Source organism: Neopelma chrysocephalum, unplaced genomic scaffold (genome assembly GCF_003984885.1).
Source record: "Neopelma chrysocephalum unplaced genomic scaffold, ASM398488v2 Primary Assembly neopelma1_116, whole genome shotgun sequence".
Classification (NCBI taxonomy): Eukaryota; Metazoa; Chordata; class Aves; order Passeriformes; family Pipridae; genus Neopelma; species Neopelma chrysocephalum.
Genome location: NW_020897778.1, coordinates 534209 through 551933, shown reverse-complemented (window position 1 = coordinate 551933; position 17725 = coordinate 534209). Strand labels below are relative to the sequence as shown.

General features: G+C 40.2%; 1 protein-coding gene across 3 annotated transcripts; it reads left to right on the top strand.

Moving 5' to 3' along the window:
- The first annotated feature begins 1943 nt into the window (after positions 1-1943).
- Positions 1944-16533, top strand: UPB1 (beta-ureidopropionase 1). Of its 3 annotated transcripts, none has more exons than XM_027696901.1 (10): positions 1944-2113; positions 2765-2936; positions 4507-4594; positions 5288-5382; positions 6349-6552; positions 8998-9167; positions 10897-10978; positions 11820-11862; positions 13110-13264; positions 16103-16533. In XM_027696901.1, exons 1-10 carry the CDS (start codon positions 2013-2015, stop codon positions 16184-16186), a joined length of 1194 nt encoding a protein of 397 aa, XP_027552702.1. In that variant the 5' UTR covers positions 1944-2012; the 3' UTR covers positions 16187-16533. The 3 variants fall into 3 exon arrangements, with proteins under 3 accessions (XP_027552702.1, XP_027552704.1, XP_027552703.1); XM_027696902.1 differs by having other exon boundaries at positions 1946-2113; positions 6391-6552; XM_027696903.1 differs by lacking the exon at positions 6349-6552.
- The last annotated feature ends 1192 nt before the right edge of the window (positions 16534-17725 follow it).

Genomic DNA, 17725 nt, shown 5'->3' with positions numbered 1-17725 from the left:
CAGTTATGTGACCTTCTTCAGGAGCTGGATACAAAATAGACCTGCTGTTTTTCCCTTTAATTTGCAGTCCAGGCAGAAAAGAAATCGAACAGTTCCCAGAGAAACCCAGCCCCTTCTGTTTGTTTCTATGAATCTTCCAGAAATGCTTTATCTGTTGACATCCTGGGTATGGTGATATGGAAATGAACTTACTTGGCCTCCTCATTTCCCTCCTGTATTGTCATCTGATTTCTGCATTGATCTTCCTTTCTGCAATGCTTAAAGATCTACCAGTCATGAAAGAAACAAGGTGTTACTGATAGGTACCTTTAAAATTGGCCATTACAGCAAATCAGGATCATCAGATGAAAAATACCATGTATGTATCAGTCACTGCTTATTATTTCCCTTCAGAAATAGGTTTGGGAAAGAAAAATAATTCCTAAGAACAAGTTTTTAGGCCCTTGGTCAACGTAGTAGCTATTCAGACTAAAGAGTTCCTTCCTTTCAAATGATGAGGGTTTTTTTTACTCCTTATTATTCAACATTTTTTGCTTTGTAACATACTATCATCTGTATGTTTAGCTCATCTTGCAAAGTCCCCCAAAGAGTAAAGGGGTGAGGTATTTTCTGTTTACAGGAGTTAGCGTGCCCTTTAGGAGTTATTCCAAAGAGCTCCTGCCCCTAACAAACACCCAGAGCAGCACTTCTGCCCTGGTGTGCTTGGCAGGCAGAGCATCACTGCAACTTTCAGGGCTAAAAAGCGTGAATTAGACAGAAGGAATCACAGCTCTCCAAATGCCTCGATGAAACCAGACTATCTCTGGACAATTTCTGCTTAAAGTTAAATATTAGACACTCTCTCCCTGACATTCTTTTTTTTATTTAGTCTAAAAGGCTTAATATTTAACTCAAAATACCTAACAACTGCAAATGCTAAGTGCTGAATGTTGTTACATCTTCCAGCAGATACATAAAGTAGCGCTTAACCTCAGTGGGATATATTTAGACATGTGTAGCCATCTCTGGACTTCGTGCTTCACTTGAATGAGAAAACCAGTTGCTACGTTGTGAATTTACGTGTGTTTTGAAGCAGAAGGCACAGCCAGTAGTTCAGTGGGAATAACTGGTTTAAACTCAGTGTCGACTTGCTGAAGGAAATGTTCTTCATTAGATGCACTTTTATTTTTGTCCCAAATCAAGGTCTTAATTGATTCAATCCTTTGTCTGACATTAACTCTGGTTTTGGGATGGATTTCCAATTATATTGGGCCTCAAATCCATATTAAAGTCAAAGTTCTTTATTGCTGGCTCCTGTTCAGAGTCTTAGTGCAACTGAAATGGACACACAAATATCCGTGAAAACCACTGCCATTTTATGACCTCCTATTTCCAAGCTTTTCTGTTGGAATGGTATCATTGTAAAAAGCTCCTAAAAGTACCATGAATGGCCAAAGGGGCAGGACCCTGGACATTGTATCACCTGGAATGACTGGCCTTCCTTCCTCTCTCTTCCTCTTTTTCTTTCTCCCTTTCTTTCTCTCTTCCTTTCTCTCTCTCTCTCTCTCTCTTTCTTTCTTGTTCTCTCTCTCTTCTCATCTTTCTGTCTTTTTCTTTTCTCCCCCTCTTTAATTGTCTCTTTCTTCCTCTCTTCCTTTCCATCTTATCCCTTTATCAAAACCTCACTGTTGCGTGCTTATAAGGCTGGGGGCAAGGACTAACTTAATTTCCACGAACTACCAATTTCCACACTAACTGTGCCATTTGCTAATAGCGCTTTCTGAGTTTTTTGAGGACCCTCAGACCCCCAGTGATTCCTGGGCTCTCCCTTCCCCTTCAGGGTGGGACGCCGCATTTTTGGCCACACTCGGTGCACAAGGGGTAAACAAGGGGTAAACAGCCACCGAGGGCCGCGGCCCGTGAGGGGAACGGGGCGTGTCCCGCCGGGGCGCCCGGGGCGAAGTGCGGGGGGCGGGCGAGAGGCCGAGGGGCAGCGAGCGGCCCAGGGGCAGCCAGTGCCCGCTCTCTCCGCCATGGCCGAGTCGCTGGAGTCGCTGGAGTCCTGCCTGGAGCAGCACATCCCGCCCGGGGAGCTCGCCGAGGTGAAGCGGATCCTCTACGGGCGCGGGGCCAGGTGCGCTGCCAGGACGGGCTCGCCCCCACCGCGGGTCGCTGTCCTGACCCGCCCGGTGTCCCGGCGCTCCGCTCCGCGGGGATGTCCGGCCGGGAGTCAGGGGAAGGAGTCGGTGTGAGGGCGGGTGTGCAGGACACAGGGCTGGGCTGAGGGGGAGAAGGAAGAGTAGGGTTTGTGTTTCTCTGCTGAGGTGACTGGGGCAGTTTGGAGGTGATCCAGATGTGAGAAGGTGACTGACAGGGATGAAAAGTGTGACGGGAGACTGGGAGGTCGTGGCGTCGGGGAGGGAGAGCTGGAAAAGTGGTGATCAAACGTGAGGAGAAATACACTGAGGGGAAGTGCTTGTAATCCAGCAGGCAGGTGGAGGTTTGTACGTATGTACTCCTTGATCTCTGCAGCAAGGTGTTGGTGTCTGGAAGTGACAAATAAGGGGGGGACGCTGGGAAGTTGGTGCCATGGAGGTGATGGGTGAGACCTGCACACGACCTGACCACTGCTCCACTGTCCCTTGGCTGATAGATGCATATGGTGGCGTGGGGGCTTGGGTGTCAGCTGGTTAGAGAGTGTTTGTGATCCCCTGGGTCCATTGCACTCAGAGCAGAAAAGGAGAACATCTCGTCCTGAAACGTCTTTGTTTCCTGTTCAATCCAGAAAACTTAATTTGCCAAGTGCTGCATGGTCAGCAGCTCAGGAAAGAGATTTTGAGCTACAGGGCTATGGATTTGAAGCTGCTCCGGAGCAATTGAGAAGGCCACGTATCGTTCGAGTGGGACTGGTACAGAATAAAATTCCTCTTCCCACAGACACACCAGTGGCAGTCCAGGTACACAAACCGGGACCGGGGCCATTTGTAACTCATGTTCTGCTGGATTGAGAAATAACATAGTTCAGTTGCTGATTTTAGAATCTGCATCATGAAATGTCTAATCATTGTCTGGCAGTGTAGGACCTGTCATTACTGCAGTATAGGATCCTGTAGGAGATTTGGATGGCACATTCAGTTTTATTGTTTCTCAGAAACATCTCTTTCGTTTACCTACTGAAGGCCCAACCTGCTTGCAGTTTTTCCAAAGCTCAATATTTAGTAGCTCATTTTGTACCTGAAAATCCTTTGCCTTTAAAATGAAAACATAAAATCATTTACACAAAATCAAAAGGGATGGCAACCGGTGGAAACCACAGGTGCAGTTCTTGTTTTAATTGAGAAATGTTCCATTATAGGAAAATCCATTAAACACAGATTAATACAGCTGTGTTCATTATTCTTTATACAACAGTCACTGAAATCTTATTACAAGATAACATGGTTTAGTGGTGACTTGGACTTGATGATCTTAGAGGTCTTTTCCAACCTTAATGATTCTGTGACCATCATGTCTCAACATCTTGGACACAAAAGTGTTCAGGTGACACATATGTATAGAAATAGCCTCTTAAGAGTAGCTTTAAAAAAGGGAAAGAAAATACCATATTTATAAAATCTCCTGGAGTACTGGTTTTGTACAGTGACAGGACAGAACATTTCTGAAGTAATTTGTTTTGGAAAGATTTACATGTCACAGATGCAAGTCATTAAATCAGTAAATGGATCAAGTTTGTGGATTCTGTATAGCAGCTGTTGAAGAAAGTACCAGTTATATTAATGATTTTACCTTATAAATAACTAGTTAACTATTTCTGTAAATATACAGCTGTTGAGTTCGTAGGTCACTGCAGTCTTGTCTTGAGTCTTTTTTCTTTAATTGACACCTGAAAGTAGCAATGCAAAGTGCTACACCTATGCTTATCTTTAAGTAGAATACTCTAGATAGCTACTTAATAAATGCTTTGATGGTTTTTGTTGTAATAATTACTTAGCTCTTAGGACAGAGGACTTTAGAAAATAGTTTGAAGTTAAAAACTTTTAAAGAGTGTCCAAGATCCACATATACAAGCAGGATTTGGAGATAACCAAGGAAATAGACCGTCCTTGCCTCATATTTTAAGATTCTGAGTATTTGACTTCAAATTCACATTTACTTAACATTGTTCTGTAGGTTGTTCACAGTGAGCAGCAAAATTATAATTTTTGCTGATTCCATTAAGACTTTCAGCTTTTTGCAGTCAGTCAGCAACGAGTTGCCATATATATAAATGTTGCAACCTTGGAATTAGAATCCCTTTGGAATGCTTTCTCTATTTTCAGCATCTAAATGCTTTTACGAATCTATATCTGACTCTATTATCAGTGTTCAAGAACGATAGCTTGTTGAGTTACTCCCTCTGAAAGCAGTGGCACTAAGTATAGAGCAAGATAAACTCAATGTGAACAAAGGTTGTAAAACCAGGCTGTTAACAGAGAAGTGAGTTAGAACATGCAGCTTTTTTTATAGTGTGGCATTTCTCACAATCAGATGGCTGCTCTGCACAGACGAATTGAGGAGATTGTGGAAGTAGCTGCAATGTGTGGGGTCAACATTGTGTGTTTCCAGGAAGTTTGGAGTGAGTACTTTCCGTGATTCCTTCTAAGTTGTCAGGTGTTAAGTTCCTTCTAACAGATGTCCTGTACTAGAAATGTGTCTTGTAAGTAACCAGCAGAAATCTTCCAAGATATAACAATTGACTTTACTGATTTGCTTCCTAAAGGAAAAACCAAAGAGCCTTAGTTAGGAGAAGTGTATGGAAGATGTGTGTGAGGTCTGTTACATTGAAGACTGGCATAATCTGCAATGGTGATATTTGTAGCTCCTTCATGGCGCCCTTCATGATTCTTTCCTCATTTTTTTTTCTCCTAAAACTTTAGGTTTTTTTCTAGACCGGTACTAAAATTTAAAAATCTGTTTTTAAGTAACATGTGGTGTTTGAGGCTTAACAGAAGCAAACCCCAAAAAGAAGTCCTGTGAAATGTTTGTGAAAACAGGTGCAGACAGTGTACACTAGTGGCTGGGGTGTATTTTGTGGTTTTGCCCCTGCTGAGACATCACTTAGTGCATTCATTCTCTTCTGCTTTGCCCTCTGTGGGCTCAAATCTCCTTGCCCTTGCTAAAAATATTCTTAAATACCTTTTGCCTTTAAGCAAGAAAAATAGTTGAATCATTCTTGTTTAATTTTTTCTTTGTGTTCATGCAAATAGTATGTATTTCTTGAGTGACATGAGCATTCTTGTGAATTTTGTCTTGCCTTGGTGTTTTCCAGCCATGCCCTTTGCTTTTTGTACAAGAGAGAAACTGCCTTGGACTGAATTTGCTGAGTCAGCAGAGGATGGGCCAACAACAAAATTCTGTCAAGAGGTAAAAAACCCAGCCAAGCAGAAAACCCCAAACCCACGTCCATCCTCCATCCCCAGCCCATAACTGCCACTGATTAGCATGGATTTCTTCTTTATGTGCCATTCTGGTATCACTGAGAAAACTGAAATAATAAAAGATAAACTTGCTTGACAAATACAACCGTAGTGAGTTGAAGTAGAAATGGACAACAGCTGTGCTCAGTATTTATTTTTTAAACTCCTTTGCATTTAAAGACTGCCTTTTACCATGAAAATCAAATGAAACTGCCCGTTAAACTACTCCTGAATTTTAAACGGGAGGAATGGTTCTTCACACAAATATTTTTAATTTCTATTTAAATGGTGTTTCTTTCCTAGAACAGTCAAGCATTAAGCAATGTTTGCATGGAAGTGTGAGGAGAAGAGCAGCCTTTTCTGAACAGGGAACACTGTCACACAACTGTTTGGATCCCCCTCTGGAATGACACAAATGTAGGGAACTTTTTATGGACCCAAGGAGATTTGTTATTGTCTGGCTCTTGTTTCTCCAGAGACTGTTGATTAGAAGGGTGACAGAGTTTATTTTTGTTTTCTTACAGCTTTTTTTTTAAATAAGCAATTTCAATTATTGTCAGTTACAAGTGATTGAAACAACAAAAGACTGTTTTGATGTCAGATTTTCCCAGATATACACTGAGCTATTAAGCTTTTGTGGCCAGCATAATATCTCTAGTCTGATCTAGGGCAAGAACATGTTGCTTCTCAACGTGGAATTAATGACACTATGGAAGCTTGGAGAAATAAAAGAGAGAGAAGTGATTTGAAGGAAAAGACAATGTGCTAGTAAATTGGCAGAAGTTGCTGTATTTCTCACTCATACCTATGTCACTTAACACTTATACTATACATAATGCTATCTTACTTTTTTTTTTGAATGAAATAACTGTTTTCAGTGAGCTGTGGTGTCTGTTGGTCTGGGATACTGCAGGTTTGTGTTTATTTAATAGAGAAATTGTGTTCGTTTGTACAGCTGGCAAAGAAACATAACATGGTTGTGGTATCTCCAATCCTGGAGCGAGATGAAATACACAGTGGAATTCTGTGGAATACTGCAGTGGTCATTTCTAATTCTGGGGCTGTCCTTGGCAAAAGTAGGAAAAACCACATTCCAAGGGTTGGAGATTTCAATGAGGTAAGATGCAGTACGGTGACTGTCAGGTCTTACGTTGCAGCTCTTTGTGCCAGCGTGTGCTGTGTCAGTGTCGTACTGGCAGGAGATGTAATGTGTTTCTAGAAAATGTGCTTCACTTACTGCCAAATCAGTTTTTCTCAGATGAAATTATACTAAGTTAATTTCTCAAGAATTAATAATTGCTATGAGAGTGATGAGTCTTGAAAGACAAATGATGTTTGTCATGTAATCTTCCTTGGCCTGGCGGAAACTACAAAAGTATCGAGAATCTTTAAAAAAAATCATTGAATTCACAGCTGTGTTATGTTTGTTGTGCATGATTGGCTTGGGTAGTGTTTTCATGTGTGCATGTTGAACTTGTTTCAATTTGCAAGGTAATTGTTTCATTGCTCAAGTGTGAACATTACAATCTTTCTGTGTTTCTCTGTGAGGCTGTGTTGGAAATGACAGTTCTTTTGCTTGTATTTCTTTGAGCAGAGTCCTTTAATTCGTTACACTTGTGACTGAATAGCTGGTTTATGGCATCTGCTGTTTACTGATCACATTGCTGCCACTGAAGTCCCCCCAGCAGGTTTTAGGCCATCCTGGAGAATCAGCTTCAGCTGAACTAGCAGTAAAGGCAATGTCAGAAGAAAACTGGTAGATCTAAAATGTGTTTATCCATCTATAGAATTATCACAAGTAGAAAGATCAGGATTAAAAATTAACCAAAGTCTAAAAATGCATTGTCTTACCTGACTAAATCTCTCCTTATCAGCTAAAGTGAGTAAATAACAGAGGCATTTCTTCTAAGCACTGGGTGCTGCTCTATACCTGCAGTTGTTTTTGTTCCCTCTCTGAATGCTCCAGTCACCAATCTGAGGCTTCAGAATCTAAACTGCTTTTTTATTAATTTAAAAACTACTTTTGGGTCTTGAAAATTCATGTTCAAAGACCTCTGGGAGTTTTGACCTGGGATCCTGGACCTGTTCGGGCTGGTTTGTGTTTCTTCAGAGGAGGCTGTTAAGGGTTCTGCACAATGCACTTCTGGCACAGGCCTGTCAGTCACCAGTGCTACCTTCTATTTTTAACCATTATTTTGTTACTTAATATTATTTTATCAGGTCTGTCCTTTAGTAACTCAAAATAGTAACTCACAAACCCCTTAGTTACTTTACACACTTTTTTATTTGTTCCTTGTGTAATCCAACAAAAAACTAAATTCCTGTTGCTTGTCCTAATCTATGATGTCTTTCAGTTTTCCAGACTGTTTTGTGGAGCATCAACAGATTCCAAGAAACTTGTTGTTTCCAACTATGAAACTGTAATAAAAAGCACCTAAAAAAAGAAAATATTTTTACTTTTTCATGTCAAATATAAATAAGAGTTTCAGTAAGAGTTTTGCTTAGTTGCTAAAAGAAGTTAGTTCTTAGAATCCTAAATGCCAGAATTACTACAGAACAATCTGTTTATAGCTTGTGGGTGTACTGTAATGATTTGACATTTCTTCTTGTATCTACCTTGTTATAGAATCAGGTAGTGTTTGCTCAAAACAGCACTGTCTTCCCCTAGTTTTGTCAGCAGAGCATTAAGTCCATTCTTCTGACCTGAGCAGTTCTGAGAGAGCAACTTTAGAAACCACCCAGGCTCCAGGAAAGGATTATGTTCATCTGTGCTACTTTGATGTTGTTTTCTTTATCAACAAAGTTAAACCTCAAGGAAATGTTGAGTTTGAAATCATTTCTTGTGGATTGTCTCTGTAGAGCAGATGGGGAAAGGAGCCTTGCTAAAGTCATGCCCATTGAATCAGTGAGAACTAAATGGAAAGCAAAAGATTGGTCTGTGGCCTATTCAGCCATGTGTGGGAGGGCACATAAACAAAAATCAATCCTTCTTGAGCCATCACAGTTTGTTGCTGCGGAGATGATTGTGACCTCTGGTGAGGAATAAAGAAATAAGAACTGATGAATTCCCTGAAGCAACAGCATTCTTATTTTTCTTCTCCTATTGTAATAGGAGAAACTCAGAATGGAAAAAAAATGGAAATATATTCAATTAGCAGGATCAAAAAAAAAAGGATTGTGAAGGAAGATTTTCTCATATGGTGAATGTACTGAGAGAGGTGCCTAAAGCTTAGTGATTTGTGGATCTGCCCTAAGCTTCTGTAGGAACTTCTAGCATTGATAGAAGAGTTTATGCCATAGCCACACAGTGCTCAGATGTAGCATGAGAGAGGAAACAGAAAGGGGCTTGAATTTGATCTCAGCAGCCTAAGAGCCACTTTTTGGTGTACACCCCTTAGAGTGCACTGTGAACTACATGACAGGTGTTGTCCTCACCCATGATCTAATGATTTAAACCTGATTATCAGGAACTGGGAAGTGTCAAAGCAATGTTAGTGGTACTTTCTTTCACTTTTTTTAAGAAGTCTGCCTTTATGTTGTTTTTCTTGTGTTTTGTTTGTAGTCTACTTACTATAGGGAAGGAGATACAGGACACCCAGTGTTTCAGACACAGTTTGGAGCAATTGCTGTGAATATTTGCTATGGGCGCCATCACCCTCTGAACTGGCTCATGTTTAGCCTGAATGGGGCAGAGATCATCTTTAACCCTTCAGCCACTATTGGGAAACTCAGGTAAAATACAAATTGATTTATTGCTCCCTTTCTGGGTTAACTGACCTCTGATCCCCTCACTGGGGATTCAGGGGCACCTTGCTGAGGTCTTGGAACAGGAGGTGTAGCCTCCTTGTTCTGCCTTCACAAAGGAGCCCACATTCTTCTCCACCTGGAGTTTTGAGCTACCGCTCTGCTCCCACTCACTGATGCTGTCTCAGAACTTTACTGTACATCTGCAGGTCTGTCTTTGAGACAGAGTTAGCCAGCATCCAGCTGGTGTTCTCAAAGCTAGTCAGAGTTTATTTAGATAATTCATGTAATATTTGTGCTTTGTGACAGACATTAGTCATTTATGTCCAGGCTTATCTTGCCAGCTTGTGTTGTCCACGTAGGAGTATGAAATTGCAATTTGAGAAACCTTTTTCTGAGAAACATTTTTTTTTTAACTCCCGGCAATTTTGTGATTATCAGGCCTCTTGAACCAGACTGAACCAGTGTAAACTTTCCCTTGAGATCAATCCTCTGCAGATTGACATTAATTGCACCCTGCTGACTTGATTTTCTAAAAGAAAAATTAAAACCAGCTCAGAGGGCTAAGAAAATACACTTCTTAGCTAACTCTGGGGTCGCTTCTCGGATATAGCCTTTTTTTCCTGTCTCTCCTTTTCTGTGAAATTGTAATTTGCTGGAGCTTTTCAACAAAATCCCTGTTTCTTAAAAGAGCTGACTGCCAGACTCAAAGCAGTTGAGAAAAGAGACAATAAACCAAGTCCTTTCAATCAGCCCAGTGACCATCTCTGAAGGTTCTTGAGTCTGACTGGCAGATAAATGAGTGCTTGCAGCCTGTTGTGGGATTCCAAATCTGGCAGGTTGCTGTCACAGGAGTGTACAAATTGTATCACCTTTGTTTTGAAGCTCTAAGTACTTCCAGACCTCCTATTGACCTGTCTGATCTATGTGTATCAAACTATTTAATAAAAAGAAGACTACAGTTTTAAACATGTGTCAGAATTGGAATTTCCTTTGGAAAAAAGGTAGAGGCTTGTTAGAAGGAATTTTTTTATTCCTTATGTCTCTGTTCTTGGTTTTAGTAAATTTAGTGACTGGTTTAATAAATAATTTCTGTGAAGTTATTGGGATGATGTTGTTAAACTCACTTTCTTTCCTATCAACCCCCCATGGGAAAATGACTTTCTGGAAAGTGCTATGAAAACTGTGGTTAAAATAACAGAAATAGAAAATTTTGGTAGAATTTTTTTTTCTTTAATTTCTTTTTATTATTATTATTCCCATAATTATTTTTTTTTCATTCACTGCTGCAAAAGCTTCTCCTGGACCATTTTGGGGGAAGAAAGGAGGCAACTTGTACGAATCCCTTACAGCTTTTTTACAGAATGATGTTTGGTCTATGAAAGTTAATGGACTGTCAGCACATGTGCAAATCTTCTGCATAATTTGGAAAGTAAAATATTTTGCACTTTAATTGCTTCAAAAATCTCGAGATGTGGTAACTTTTTTTTCCATGGCAAAGCCACATTTACCAGTTTATCAGACAGAGTCGTTTACACCTATAACTGCAGAAAATAATCGTGGTGCTTGGCTCTATCTAGGGATATCTGGGACAGCAAGATCAGTCTTAACAGCTGAGTTTGGCTTGGCAGACAGTGTACAGGAGAGACAGTCAGAATGTAATTTGGGCACAGAAGTGTACAAGTAGTGAATTCCTGCTGCCTCTTTGATACTGCAGCGAGCCGCTGTGGCCGATCGAAGCCAGAAATGCTGCCATAGCAAACCACTGCTTCACCTGTGCCATCAACAGAGTGGGAACGGTGAGTATCTGCATCGTTTCATTTCATTTCATAGTTCAGGGGGTGGAGTTAATTCAAGGCAATGGACTAACAGCACTAGGATGCAGAGATTCCATTACCGTGTAACTACTGTATTAGGGTTTATGATGTGATATGAAGATGGACAGGGATAAAGAGATTGAGAGCTGCCTCGTTGCTGGCAGCCTCGTTTTTGGTTGCAGCTGCTTCCTGTTCTTGAATTGAATCTTTGTAATAGGCACCCGCCCTTTTGCTAACTCTCCTAGTGTCTGTGGGGATATCAGTATTCTTTTAGCCAAAATGACTGAAAATTAAATATATCCTCAAGACAGTGGTACACAGCTAGTGGCTGTTGTACAGATACTATCTCTTTCTGGAGTGTAAAATTCTATAATGAAAATTAGTATTGCACACAAAAGGTCATTTTTGTCTTCAAATTAGTAGAAATACCCTACTTTTGTATTTTTTTCATGAGGTTCCCTACAAAAATCCAGACTTGTTCTTGCCATTATGTAAATACGTTTGGCCTTCTTTTGTGATCCAAAAAGATGTGTTTGATTAAATATCTCCTCCTTTGCCTCTTTTTTAAACTTGTGTAACAGTTGCAAGGCATGTTCTCCAAAGTGTGTGAGCAACAGGCAGTGATAAAAGACCTTGTGTTCTATCCCATCCATCACTGAAACTAGGCCCCTCTGATGAGTCCCTTTGGACAGTGCTGATAGTGTGCCAGAAAAAAATCTTGGTAGATTTATATAAACTTCCAGACTGAATATGATAGACTAGCAGGGATGTCTCAAATGAAATGGAACTATACTGCCACCTATGGATTCCTCTTGTTTCACAGGAATACTACAAAAATGCTTTTACTTCTGGAGATGGTGGAGAAGGTATGTTCAGAAATCACATTCAAGGCTTGCTAATAATTGTTACTGAGAAAGTCTGAAGAAAGGATGACTGTCCTGCAAGTGTCTTCCCTGTGCAGCTGGAGTGCCTAGTCACTGCCTCACCTAACACTGCTGTTTGTTAGCTAGGGAGAAGGAGTATTTCCTAGGAATGGTGGTGGTACCTCAGTATGTGCTCGCCAGAAGTTGAGACCTAAGGTTTCTGTACACTTCTGGAGGACTGAGAGTTAATGCAGGAGGACTGGGAGACAGAAATCCCACAAATTAGCCTGTGCTGTCAGTGCATGCATGACATTGTATTTCCAGTTTTAAGATTATTAAGAGTTATTCCACAGCCCTGGAAGTGTTTAAAGGCAGGTTGGACGGGGCTCTGAGCAACCTGGTCTAGTGTAAGGTGTCCCTACCCATGGCAGGGATTTGAAACAAGAGGATCTTTAAGGTCCCTTCCAACCCAAACCATTCTGCGAGTTTGTGAACAGTAATAGCCCTAACCCGAATCTTCAGCCAGGACATTTTTTTCCTGTTTCTCAGATTTGCTGGGAGTTAAAGAGAATGATCAAAGAAGAACGTGAGGTTTGCTTGTATGTACTTGTATGTTGAAACATTAGAATTTGACCTGTGACAACCCGTGCTGCTTCTGGCTTCATCCAGAGTGAGCCTGAGCCTGTTTTTTGGCCAGTTTTGGAGCTAAGTGTTTTTAGCAGCTGCACGAAAAAGACCAGTGGTGTCCCTTGCTTAGTAGTACAACAGATGTGGTTGATTTTTAGCACAACTCAGGAGTTGTGCAATATGAAATAGTATCTTTTCCGTGCCTCAAATCCCACTGTTTTCACCTCTGACCTTGTATTGAGAGTCAGTTGGGTGAATCTCTGTCAGCTGTTTGGGAAATGTATGATTTGACAATTAGAATTCATTTAAATGCTAAATAAAAATAAAAGCAAAGCCTTTAGTTTAGAGACTTAATAATGGGAAAGCATAATCATGCATTATTTAAAAGGCAGCGCAGTGAGTTTTTCCTGTTAATTTGATGGTGTACAGTGCATGAAAGTAAATTACTGGCCAAAAGTGCAGTTCCTTTAGGGTCGTGATGTGACTCTTCAGGATGACACCTTGCCTAAAGGGCAATGAGTGAGCAACTGTTAGAAATTGAGCCAGGTTTTATGGGACACTGCATGTTAAGTTCTATACTTATTTGCAGATGGTGTTACATGCTTTTTAAAAATGTCTTTAAGCGCACCATGACTTGGGCCATTTTTATGGCTCCAGTTACGTGGCAGCACCCGACGGCAGCAGGACCCCAGGACTGTCTCGCACTCGGGAGGGGCTGCTGGTGGTAGAGATGGATCTGAACCTTTGCAGGCAAGTCGGTGACAAGTGGAATTTTAAGGTAAGCCTGATTATAAAGAAAATATAATATTAGAGACAATAAGCCTTCATAATGATTCCAGCATCTTACAATAGCTAAAAGGCAGGTGTTTTTTATCGTAGCAGTCCAGAGCTTAAATTGTTGAATTGATTTAACAGGATGTTCTGGAGGCTAAAGGCATAAACAGATTTGGAAAAGGAGTTGCCAAATTCAGGGAAACTAGGCCAGTAGCTTTCAAATGAAAACCTGAGGCTCTGGACCCTAAGTGTGGATTGCCAGGAGCTCTGAGGACTGCTGGGGAAGTGTCTGTGCTTTCCTTGTGCAGTGTATGTAGGCATTTGTCTCTGAGCTGAGATGGGCCTTTGATCTGATCTGATGCAGTAGTAGTATATATTCTTAGGGCCTTAATTGTAGTTTTGGTGAAATTTAGTGAAAACCCAAACCCACAAGCTTCTGAGTGCAAACTTCTTGCAGTGCTAACTCCCTGAATTTGTGGCTATGTTGGAGCTACAGAGAAAGACCTCTCTGTACTGTGTACAGTCGTCTCTAAAGCATCCTAACACACTTTTGAATTTCTCTAAATCAGATTAAGATGGCTGCAACCCACTCCACATGGCTGTAACAAACTTATTTGTTACTATTTTTTTGTATTCTGAGATAAAGCTAATTTGGATCATCTTTCCTGCGGGTGTAATTTGATTTAATTTGTCCAGCAGCAGTGCTGGTTGAAGAAATGGCTGGCTTAGCACAGCAGCTTGCTAACCCTTCAGCTGTGCCAGTACAAGCTGTGTAGGGTGCTATATGTTTAAGTATTATGTACTGATTTAGTGGGACGACCAGATTTATTTTTTTTAAACAAATGACATTCTAGTTCCCTTTTTCTAATCTGATCAAGTTTACAACAGGCCCCACAATACCCTGTTGGAACAACAAAGAAGGCAAGCAAAAGGAGAAAAGAGGTGTTAACTTCTGAAGTAGGCTTTGATGATGAAGAAAACATCTTGCTCTCTTACGGGGAGACAGGTTTTAGTTTTGTTTTAGTTCTCAGTACTGCTAGAGACTAGAACTTTTTCCTATCTACTCTTTAAGATCATCATAATTTAAATCCTAACAAAGTAGATAAGAACTCCAGGCTAGCAACTGTCACAACATATGTAGGTTCTTCAGTGATGACCTAATATTTAAAATAAGTAATCATTTGCAGGAAGCGTCAATTTTTTAATATCATGTTACTGCAAGGAGACATTTGTTTCACAGAGCTGGTTTATTTGCATCCTATGCATTATAATATGGTGCACTGTCTAAGGTGTTTTGATTTCAGTGTGATGTAAAAAGGCAAGTTTTCTGTGGATTTGAAATGCTGAATAAGCTTTTTAATGAAAATGCAATAATTTCTTAGCTAGAGCTTAATTTCCTTGCTAGTGTTGCTAGTCCATATATAGGGACAAAACCCAAAAAGTCATTTCAGGTCATCTTCTGGACAGAATTGCATTTGCTATTTTGCAGATGCCTGTGGTAGATATGTGGTTGTTGTTATAGTGGAATGAAACTGCGCTGTGAGATTCCCATTTTTTTAAGTCAGGCAGACATTCAGTTCTGCTTTCCCACTGAAATCCAAGGCCCTTATTGCAAGTAGATTTAGTGTGTCAGGAAGCACATGGAGCAGTGCTTGTAACAGCTTAGTAGGGATATCTGAACAACAGCGGTTGCATTGATTAGGAAAAACAAACAGTAAAAACAAAACACTGACCTTTGGCTGTTTTGTGTAGAATTGTGTATTTTTTTGTTGTCCTCAAGTCTTGTGCTTTCAGCACCTTAGTTGTATGTTGATGGTGTGAACTGCTATTGTTGGTCTTTTGGCACATAAGGCACAGCTGTGGTTTTGTTTATGTGACAGTGGGTGGCTGTTTCCTTTTCCTCTCATTTGTGGCCAAGACAGAGGTAGTTCTTGATGAGGGGAATGAGGAAGTGTGAAGTCATCGGTTACCCGCTGCAGAAAACCCTTGATAGCAAGTAGGAGCCTATTTAACCTGCTCTGGGATCTGTGGTTTGCATCCAGTGATGCCTGAAAGGGACGTTCTGTAGAATGTCTTTGCTTAACTTAGAGGAGCAAAGGAGTTAAACAAATTATCTACGTTATACTCTGGCAATAAAGAAGTAACTGGCTCCTCCCAGAGCCAATTGTTGTGGTCTGTGCACTTCAGGAGAGGATGACAACACTACATCAAGTGCTGTATTTCAGCACTTTCAGCACTTGCTCTTATCGCCCAAACCATTAATAGTATTTTATATTATTAAAGGGGAAAGTAAGAGAAACCCAAATTCTGTCAGTGGCACATACACAAATGCACTGCTGGCAGCAGGGTTCATTGGTTTTTAAAGACATGACAAGAAGCCATAATTACAGATACACTCCTTTGCCCTCACTGACATAACTTACTTAAAAATGTTGATGATAAGCAAGGAAGTCCACCCTTCAAATTCAACTTCCAGTTATCCAGAATAACCAAAATAGCCTTAAGTAATTAGTCAGCAGACATGACTGTCAGTGAAGGAGAGCTGTAAAGAGAAAGAGAGCCGTTCATTTAAAAGTTTGACTTTTTAGAGTGGAAATATACATCTTTTTTGTGTAGAAATACAATTATAGGCAACACAGTGCAAGTTCTTTTATCAAAAGTATGTTAGTTTGTGCTAAGGCACTGGAGGTCTTGAATTCTGAGTGAATTATAATTTTGCTTTTTGGGACAATTAAATCCTATGTTATCATAAAAAGAGAAAAAACAGTGGATATAAATATTTTCTACTGAAGTACTTTCATAGCTCACTGAAAGAACTGAAGCTTTGATTTTCCTTTTCCAGATGACTGGTAGATATGAAATGTATGCAGAAGAGCTCGCTGAAGCAACCCAGCCTTACTTTGTACCCAATATCATCAAAGAGTAAGAGAGAGCATCTCATTACACTCAAATATTACAAGAAAAATTAAAAAGTACTCTTGGATGATAACTGTCCTGTGGATCACAAGTTGTTCTTTTAATATTGTCAGTTTAATTTGCTGTAACCAACTTTAAATAATAGGATTCAAAACTGTCTTAAGTAAAATAATTGAAAATGGCTTCTTGAGTGTTTGGTTTGTTATTTACAGTAATGAATGGAAAGTTTTGTTCCTTACTAGAAATACATCCAGTAGGAACACATTGATATAAAATGATCATGAAATTTATTCAGTACAGTATACTGTGATGTAGTTTGATGATGAGTTCACAGAAAGGAAAAATTTTTACATGATATTTGCATTGTGCCTCTGTTTACTTCTGCTTTCTAGTTTTTACCCTTTAATCAAATGTGTACTTTAGGGAGAAAGGAGGCATAAACTGTTTTCATTTGAGGTTTATTTTTTTCTCCCCTAACTACAAACTATTTGATGCAGTTCTGTCAGAGCTGAGTAATGTCCCAGACTTGTCCTAGTTGTTTGAAGATCTGTGGGTGCTGTAAAGCAAGACCCCCTGGGTTCTGTTTCCCTTTTCACCACAACCACAGCTGGACTGGTGTCTTTGATGGGCTCCTTCAAGGTGCAGAAGTCATTCTGAGACGGATGCTTTCAGTATTTTCCGAAGCTGTGACATGCTGGGAGGCAGAAATACAGACCCTGGCTGAAGCATAGGCATGGCTGGGGCAGTTGCATAGTTTTCCCTGTGAACAGAAAGCCATGGAGCTGCTATTGAGGATCTGGATGGGTAAGGAAAACTCCCTCCCTGGGACTGCACTCCAGTAGGATACTCAGTGGTTGTGGAGTACACAGAACAGCTGTGGAATACAGGTAATAATGGTACATTTGCTATTCTCAATATATGTGTTCTGAAATTTTGCTTTTTATGATTCAGGTGATGCAGCAGGTGCTCAGGCAATGCAGACTGAATACAGTTCACAGCCCTGCAACTATGAATTTATAGCTGTAATAAATATTTGAACTCTTATTTTTGTTTATTTTAGGACAGTTTCAGCTGTGCCATTTCTTGTTAAATCCATAACACATCCTCTAAAGGTTTTCCAACATTTTTCCTGGTAAGTTGGTTAATAAAGGCACTTGCTACATTATGTTACAGGGTTATCTGTGAGTTTAAACCTTTATTGAGAATGGCTTAATTACAAATAAAAATATATTTATGTATAAAATCCCTGCATGTAAAATCCCCTTCCTTTGCTATTGACATCCTGACAGAAACAAAGCACAGAACATTTTCAGAATGGGTGTTCTGATAGACAATCTTGTAATGGGAAACCAAGTTGCAGAAAATGCAGATGTTTTGAATGTTTGTGCAGTGAGCTGCTTTTTCCTCTGAATTTTTGTCACATAAGTAGTCAGTCTTTTCACTTGGCTTTTGCTTCTTCCTCGTGTTTTCATCTCTCATAGCTGTCTTCCATTTGGCAGCTGTGTGAGATCCTGTTGCAAGAGTGGAGCTCTCCTTTTTTCTGCACTGG